We start from the raw sequence: 9,622 nt of genomic DNA on the forward strand, positions 1-9,622 counted from the left end.
AAACGTCGGGAGGCCAGCACTCATTAGAATTGTTAAATCAGGAAAGGGAAAAGCTGGACGAACTACTTACATATAGGGCAGAGGGAATGCTCCGATGCGTGAAAAGAAATTACTTTGATAAGGAGAATAAAGCCAGTAGACTATTGGCTTTTCAGTTAAGGAAAGCCCAATCAAATCGGGTGGTACCTAAAATTAAACATCCCGTTACACAGAGAACTACCACTCAACTGAAAGAAATTGCAGAAGCATTTGCTATTACAAAACATTATATGAAGGTCAAGTAGTAAGTAATGGCGAAAAAGGACAAAATAACGAAAAATCTAGATTTGATTCAATTGAATAAACTGTCACAGGATGAGGCTGAGATTATGTGCTCCCCCATAATGCAACAGGAAGTAATAGATCGCATTAGTAAGTTAAAGAACAATGCCTCACCAGGAATCGACGGGTACCCGGCGGAGAATTATAAAATTTTTGCAAGGGAGCTGGCCCCAATTCTGTGTCGGGTGTATAATTATGCTTTAGATGTAAGGGATACCCCAAAAACCTGGTCCAAGGCAATCATTACAGTTCTACACAAAGAAGGAAAGGACCCTTTTCAGTGCATGGGTTATCGGCCTAAAATCTTGCTATGTCAGGATTTAAAAATCTTGACTTCTATTTTGGCAGACGGAATACAAAAATACACACAGGAATTAATCAATTCAGACCAGACAGGGTTTATCACTGGTCGACGTGGCACTGACAATGTTAGACGCGCCCTCAACCTGCAATCCATTGCCTCGGCCAGAAGGACTCCATCATTATTTCTTAGCCTGGGCGGGCACCAACATAAAATAGCGCTGTACGCCGACAACATACTATTATTTGTTGAAAATCCAGCCCATTCAATCCCTGTTGCAAAATCTTATGGATTATGGTCAAGTGTCTGGCTATAAAATCAATCCTAATAAATCAGAAGTGATGATGGTGTCTGGGATATGGCCAAGTCAAGTTGATGACATAGCAACCTTCCGGAGAAATAATCAGGGCTTTAAGTATTTGGGATGCATGCCCACCCCCCAACGTTCATGATTATATAAAGCAAAGTATAATAAACTATTTGAGACATTTAGAAACGAATTGGAAAGATGGGCTGTACTACCGTTATCCCTTTTGGGTAGAATAGAGGCCAGTAAAATGAATCTGCTTCCCAGACTCTTGTTCTGGTTCCAATCCCTCCCAGTTGATGTCGCGTCATCAGCCTTCCACATGCTAGACAAGCTTTTATCGAAATTTGTATAACAGAACAAGAGACCAAGGGTGAGACAAAAAGCACTCACACTTTGGAAGAACAGCGGTGGTCTTGGTCTCCCAAACATGCAACATTATTTCTGGGCATCGCAATTGACAGCAGTTGTTGCATGGATCACCAATGATGGAGAGCAGAGCAGGGTGAACATTGAGCAGAATTGCCAGCTGTTCCTCTATCAGTGCAAGTGTTTTTGAATAACCAAGCCCAAAGGAAACTGGAAGTTACAAATATATGGGTGAGGCACACGTTAAAAGTATGGCCAATAATGCAAAAACGATTTAGAGGATGCGCGGCTCTCTTTCGGGCTGTGCAGATCTCTAGAAATCCGGACTTCCCTCCCTTATTGTCAGATATCACCTTTACAAGGTGGACGGACAATAAGATGAGTTATTGATCAGTTCTTTTGTGACAATGTTATGCAACCATTCTCCTCTTTACAAGAGAAATTCTTACTTCCCCAAAGTGACATGTTCAGATATTTTCAGCTCAGACATTATGTAACAAAAAAAGAGAGTGCAATCCAACCAAGAAGCGTACTTTATCAATGTGATTAAAAGTCGGCTGCCTCCCAAAAAAGCATTTCCCCCATATATATAGAAACTTATTGTTGGACTCTAAAGACAATATTCTACATCAAAACTAAATGGGAAATGGAGTTGAATGTTATTATTGAGGCTCGGGAGTGGGAAAATATATGCCTGGAGTGTCATGAGGGTATTGGCAGTCATGTTTGGAAGGAATTTGATTGTAAGATGAAGACGAGATTTTTTTCGGACCCCTTTAGTGATGTCCAAATTTATGAATAACATCTGTAAAATATTGCCGGAGGGGGTGTGGATTGGTTGGCGACCACTCGCATATATTTTGGGACTGCCCGAAATTGCTCCCTTATTGGAAGGAGGTTATGAGCGAGATCGATGGAGCACTAGGAATCAATTTGTTATTCAATCCAAAACAGTTCCTTTTTTATCTCAAGTCCGAAGCTGATGTTTACAACAGAGACCAAAAATACCTGCTGCATATTCTCTCGATGACAGCTAGGAAAAATGTGACAATAAAAATTGGATGAAACCAATGTGTCACTGTGGAAGCAGAAGCTTAGGGAGGTTTATGAGATGGAGACCATAACTGCGAAGTTACAACTGAGGTCTGATGCTTTTGAAAAGGTGTGGAGGCCTATATTGGGACATATCTTTGATCAGAATACTACATGATGTAATATTAATGTTCACACAGTTAGATAGCTGAGTTTCACCTGTTTCACGGCCTGTTACTGTCATTTCTGGTGTACAAAATTGTAAATATGTTTCTCTTGTTTTTGATTTACTTACTTTATTGGGTTCTTCTGTCAAGGATCGTTATACACTGTTGATTCATAAAAATAAAGTAAAAAAAAGTCAATTTTGTGCTCAGTGCTGACAATTTCTACTGCATTCCAACTCTAATCCTTATCTACAGTACTCAGGAAAGTTAGCATTTCTATGTGCTCTGGCCAAAGGCTTGCTCGCTTTTGTGAGCAGCTGTACCCTGCTGCAGAGAAGATCCGCTCCGATGGGGTGGAGGTTGCGGGGATGCGTGGAAAAGATTTTGCTACCTTTGATAACGTGGGGAAACGTCGCTCATTTTCACGCCACCATTTGAGAGGATCATCCTTTTTAGAGATTGGACCCTCTCCAAAGTGCATCTGAAGTTCATTTCTCACAACTTTAAACTTTTGGTCCTCCTGGAAAGCTTCTTCCTCATTTTCACTTTGACTGTCTGTGTCAGACTGAAGTGGAGTCCAAACCTCGCTCTCAACTCTGAGTGCAAATACTTCCCCATCTCTGTGTTATCCCCTTGGCGATGTACTGCTGTCCACTGAGGTAAATGCTAGCAGTCTTAAGAGGTGCCAACCCTTGCTGAAGTTCTTCGCCCAGTGCTCTGGCTTCAAGTCGCAGTAATGTTTGCCCATTGGAGTTACCTCAGGATCTGAAAGAGTGGCCGTAAGAGGCCAGCGCTCTTCCAAGTGTTTATCATGTGGAATGTACTATTTCATCTTGTACTAACGTCTTGAATCAGTGTATTTTTTTCCACATTAATTTGCTCCTGTTTCATTGTCAGCTTTGTACACGCCAGCTTGCCTGTTTTCCAAGTGCTCCACCAGCTGCCTAGCAGCACAGAGAGCCCTGCTGATGGTGGTTTCTTTGAGACCAGTGTTGACTATGAGTTGGAGTGTGTGCCCAGGACAGCAGATAGAAGCACATTCATGTTTATATTCAAGCAGTCGCATTGCTGCCACCATATTAGACCCGCTGTCATGAACTACAGCTTTTGTCAGGTAAGATGTGAAACTTTGCCAAAACCTCTTCCATCCATGTCATTAGCAGCAGTATGCCGCTCATCTAGAGGCATGGTGGCAAATTTGAAGCTCTTGTGTCATTGTTCATCTTACGATCATATTAAAGTTTAAATTAGAACTCTACAGCCATAAATAGCTCACGTACGCTGACAATGTTAGTAGCTAAGCTAACCAGCTAAGCAACTTACCGTGTCCACGATGATTGTCCCTTGTCGTCAGAAAGAGAATCGGAGCAAAGATGCTTCTATTTCAAATGCTGACGCGTTGCCGCGTTGCTGCCATCAAAGGCAAGGTCTACTTTGCATATTTTACATTGCACATTCTTTGCTCTGACGTCTTTGCTGAATTGTTCACAAACATTTGATGCCCGAAGATGGTTAGCATTAGCCTACTAATGTTATGGTATCCTGTTCATTCCTATTACGAGGAGTAGGCGTAGTTTTCCAATGACATCACGGCTGGCCCGGAATCAACGCTACTGCGCATGTGCGTCAGCTCCAGCACAGAAACTGCAGACAGCGACGGGAGAAACAAAACTGCAAAAATAATAAACGTTCGTCGACGATTTAAATTAAATATTGATGCTTTTGGTTTAGTCAACGTCGTCGCGATTAGTTGACTAATCTTGTCAGCTCTGCTCCGCACCAGGGCAACCTAGGCCACATTTCGATGATGGACTTACGTTTCATGTCGATGCGGCTGGAAGTCTTGGTCACTCGGATGAAGAGTGAGGCAGCGCTCCCAATCAAACACCACCTGGCGCTGTGTTGGCACGATGCTTGGGGAACATGTTGGTTCGACGTGGCAAACAAAAGTTTTCTGAGAGTGTGCTCGTAACTTTCGGAAAAGTCCCCTATACGGAGTCTCGACGCACACCTGCAGCAGAACATTGCCCAGATTCCAGTGGAGGACATCGACTCTAGGTGGATCTATATTAGATAGGGCTGTATCTGTGAGGTAGTCAGAGACTGTCGTGGCGGCAACCTCTGATCCCATTGGTGGATGCCAATGGTGAGGGAAGCTGCCAAGCCGGAGGAGGAGCCCTAATGGTATTTTTGGCCTGTTGGATGCTAGAAACACCTAGTTGGTATTGGCAAGCTAAGTGGAACGCAGCTTTGGAAGTCACAAAAGCAAAAAACTAAGTCGTGGGAGGAGTTTGGTGATGCCACAAACACTTCCGGAACTCGAAGACCTCAATTCAACTGCATTGGCTACGCACGAGGAAGCAAAGTCTGGGCTCTATCTCATTTCGAGGATGAATTTACCGAGGAGTTTAAAAAGCTTGGTGGCATCGCTCTGTGGGTGGCTGAGATCCACCCAGAGTTCTTGAAGTTTATATATGTTGTGGTGATATTGTGGTTGATACACCTCTGCAACATTGTGTTGACATCAGGAACAGTAATTGGATCAGCAGAAAGTGACAGTGGTCAGAGCCAGCTCTTCTAGTTCTTCTTGATACAGCACATAAGAGCAGGAAAGATCTTGCACCAATCCGCCCTTCCATCTCGCACTCCATCATGACCTCACTCATGAATAAGACCGCAAGATTCTTAAACTCCTCCACTTGGGGAAGGATCTCATCCCCAACCCGGAAAGGGCACGACACTATTTTCTCACTGAGTACCACGGTCTCATTTGGTTGTGAACCGCTGGAATGAGAGTTGAAGACAACTGCTTGAAGAAGAAAAAAGTACCACATCATCTGCAAAAACCAGAGATGCAAGACTGAGGCCACCAAACCGGACCCCCTCATTACGTCAGCTGCGCTGAGGGGGTCCATAAAAGTTATGAAGAGAATCGATGACAAAGGCCAGCCTCGGCAGAGTGCAACATTCACTAGAAAATAATCCGACTTCCTGCCAGCAATGCGGACCAAAAGCTGATATCGGTGGTATAGGGACTTGAACAGCCCGTATTAGTGGGCTTAGTACCCCGTACTCCCGAAGTCCATCCCATAGAACTCCCCGACAGTCCACAAAACACATGTAGACTGGTCGCAGCCTCGAGGACTCTGCTAAGAGTGTAGAGCTGGTCCATTGTTCCATGGCCAGGACGAAAACCACACTGCTCCTCCTCAATCTGAGATTCGATCTCCAGACGCACCTCCACTACAATAAGTATGCCCACACCTGCTCGGCCCCTTTCACCTTGGGCAAGTCCAGAAAGGAAGAGTGTCCAACCCCTCGAGAGGATTGGTACCAGAGTCCAAGCTGCGTGTGGAAGTGAGCCCGACTATGTCAAATCGGAACTTCTCTGCCTCGCACACTAGCTCAGGCTCCTTCCCTGCCAGTGAGGTGACATTCCATGTCCCAAGAGCGAGTTTCTGTAGCCTGGGATCAGAGGGCCTGCCTCTTGCCGCTGCCTGGCTCACGTAGCACCAAACCCCATTGTCTCCTCCACAAGTGGTGAGCCCATGGACAGGGGGACCCACATCGCCTGTTCGGGCTGAGCCCATGGGTGCAGGAGAACCCAAATCCATCGCAGGTGTTAAGTTCCAACCCACCCATGCAGTAAATTAAATGTCCCTTTACTGAAATACACAATTTAAACACTCCCAAGCTGTTTTATAGCATTTATGGCACTTACACGTTAAGGCAGAGGTGTCAAAATCTAGTCCTGGGGGGGGCCACTTTCCTGCATACTTTCAATCTCTCCTGGCTGCATCCCACCTTATTCAAATGATCAGCTCATCAGCAAGCTCTGAAGAATGCTGATAATATCCTGCTCGTTTGAATGAGGTGGGTTGCAGCCAGGAAAGATGGAAAACATGCAGGACATCGGTCCTCGAGGACAGGAGTTTGACACCCCGCTTTAAGGTCTTTGAACACACTTTAGAGGAATCCAAACATATTCAAAACCATTTAACATTGATAAATAGAAAAATATGGTATTGTGCCAACCTATTTTTCAGTAAATCATCTCACAATATACAACATGAATAAAAATAATCAAAAACGTACGTCACTATCTGTAGGTCTAAAACGAAGGTGTGAGAGGATGGAAACAAAAACAATTTACGAAATACAGGAACTGCAACCGGGAACCTGAGATGGAGTTAAGTACACTGCAATACCTTAAAAAAGCCATTGTAGAGACAGAAAAGAATTTAAGTTAGCAAACCTTTGGGTCAACAATAGAAACAATGACATCTTGGTATGCACGGAGTCTGAAGGCTTGTGCCACACCCTGATCCACACTGATTGTTTCTACAAAGGAATGGAAAAGGTTTGAATCAATGAATTTGAAAGATTTGTGCATATATATATATATATATATATATATATATATATATACATATATATATACACACACACACACACACATTATGATAAGGCATTGATACAATATAGTTCATATTGCTGAATATAAATCTTGGAACTTGAAACTTTTTTTCATATTGGTCTTTTTTTCTATTCTCTTTTATGGGGGCGGCTGTAATTGTGACTACATGGGCTAAACAAATAATACATTTTGTAGAATAATTGGGTTTTGTTAAAACGTGATTTACTAATCGCAATAGATGCAATCTAAATTGAGAAAAGCAGCGTAGAGGAGTGGAGAAGGCAAATAGAGACGAGGGGAACAAGCAGTTACATCACTGTTGTAATGAAAGCACACGCCGGAAGTGCAAGCACAGCAGCCATACACATTGTGTGTATAGGGGTGTGTGTGTGTGTGTGTGTGTGTATGTAATACATATATATATATACGTATACATATACGTATACATACACACACACACACACGTATACGTACACACACACACACGTATACGTACACATATATATACACACGCATATATATACACACGCATATATATACACACGCATATATATATATATATATATTTATATATATATACATATATACATATATATACATATATACATATATATAAACATATACATATATACATATATATAAACATATACATATATACATATATATAAACATATACATATATATAAACATATACATATATATACATATAAACATATATACACATATATATACACATATATATATATACACATATATATATACACACATATATACATACATACATATATACATACATACATATATATATACATACATATATATATATACATACATATATATATATACATACATATATATATACATACATATATATATACATACATATATATATACATACATATATATATAGACATACACATCGTGCATGAGAACTGGTGCGGCGATAGCACGATCGTCGAGAAGCACTCTTCCCCCGACATCGAGTTCATGTCCGTTAAATGCCGGCCTTATTTTCTCCCGAGGGAGCTAACGGTCGTGATTGTCACAGCTGTTTACATCCCTCCCGACGCTAGCACTAGCACGGCGCTCTCGCTGCTCGCGTGCGTCATCAATAAACATCAGCGGGCCCACCCTGATGGCGTTCACGTAGTAGCGGGAGACTTTGATAAGGCCAATTTCAAGACTGTACTCCCAGAGTTTCACCAGCATGTCAAGTGCCCAACGAGGGGAGACAACACTCTCGACCATGTGTACTCGAACATCAAGCACGCATACAGGGCCCTCCCACTCGCCCCTCTCAGCCAGTCAGACCACCTGTCCTTGCAGCTCGCACCTGCGTACACCCCTCTCAGACGCAGATTCAGGCCCACCACAAAGACTGTGAAAACCTGGCGTGACGACGCCATGAGTGAATTACAGGACTGCTTTCAAGACACAAACTGGGACCTCTTTGATCATCAGGACCTTGATGTCTACACACATTGTGTACTGGACTACATCAAGTTCTGCATGGAAACTGTGTCCCTACACAGGACTATACGGACCTTCCCAAATGCGAAGCCCTGGATGTCCAGCAGGGTTCGCTCTCTCCTCAAGGCCCGGGACGCTGCCTTCAGGTCAGGCGACAAAGCCCAGTACAGGGTGGCCCGTGCTGACCTGAGCAAAGGCATCAAGCTAGCCAAGGCAATCTACAAGGGGAGGCTGGAGGCCCACCTTGCCAGTAACAGACCACGGGAGGTGTGGCAGGGTCTAACGGAGCATCACCAACTTCCGTGGCGGCAGCACGACCTCTGTAGACCCGAGTGCATCGCAGAGGAGCTTAACTGCTTCTTCGCTCGCTTTGACTCGCCCCAACCGTCACACCCCCGCACTTCTTGCTCCAACTCCCCCCCACTCATCGTTGAGGAACACGATGTGAGGCGCGCGCTCCTGGCGGTTAACCCCAGAAAAGCTACTGGACCCGACGGAATACCAGGCAAGGTCCTCAGAGCATGTGCCCACCAACTGGCACATGTTTTCTGCAGGATCTTCAACCGCTCCCTGGCTCAAGCAGTCATCCCATCCTGCTTGAAAACTTCCACCATTATTCCTGTCCCCAAAAAGTCACCAGCCGTCCACCTGAATAACTACCGTCCTGTGGCTCTCACACCAGTCATCATGAAGTGCTTCGAGAGGCTGGTTCTCCAGCACATCAGGGACTGCCTTCCTCCCACTCTGGACCCCAACCAGTTTGCATACCGGGCTAACAGATCCACTGAGGGCGCCATCGACACTGCTCTGCATGTTGTGCTGGGCCACCTGGAACAACAGCAGAGCTATGCAAGGATGCTCTTTGTGGACTACAGCTCGGCATTCAACACGATCATCCCAGACATCCTCGTCGCCAAACTGGACATTCTCGGCCTCCCTGCCCTCACTCGCATCTGGATTAAGGACTTTCCTACCAACAGACCCCAGACTGTGTTGCTCGGCCCCTACACGTCCTCTACCCGCATGCTGAGCACCGGTTCCCCTCAAGGATGCGTGCTGAGCCCTCTCCTGTACGCCCTCTACACCTACGACTGCAGCCCGGCCCACGGCAACAACACCATCGTCAAGTTTGCTGACGACACGACAGTGGTCGGTCTGATCTCGGAAGGTGACGAGACAGCCTACAGAGAGGAGGTAAAGAGACTGACAGCTTGGTGCAAGGACAACAGACTGCACCT

General features: G+C 44.5%; 1 protein-coding gene across 7 annotated transcripts in view; it reads right to left on the minus strand.

Annotated features, from left to right (window-relative positions):
• depdc5 (DEP domain containing 5, GATOR1 subcomplex subunit) overlaps nt 1–9,622 on the minus strand; it is a 248,093-nt gene that overhangs the window by 192,108 nt on the left and 46,363 nt on the right. For 4 of the 7 annotated variants that reach the window (XM_088311264.1, XM_088311266.1, XM_088311263.1 and 1 more), the window contains one exon: nt 6,753–6,838. The exons of the other annotated variants lie outside the window; for them this stretch is intronic. In XM_088311264.1, coding sequence (XP_088167390.1) covers nt 6,753–6,838 — 86 coding nt within the window. The remainder of the gene's footprint in view (nt 1–6,752; nt 6,839–9,622) is intronic. 7 annotated transcript variants of the gene reach the window in all.

The sequence above is a fragment of the Idiotropiscis lumnitzeri genome, chromosome 12 (assembly GCF_059441095.1).
Source record: "Idiotropiscis lumnitzeri isolate Australia: NSW breed Sydney's pygmy pipehorse chromosome 12, RoL_Ilum_1.0, whole genome shotgun sequence".
In the NCBI taxonomy this organism is placed as follows: domain Eukaryota; kingdom Metazoa; phylum Chordata; class Actinopteri; order Syngnathiformes; family Syngnathidae; genus Idiotropiscis; species Idiotropiscis lumnitzeri.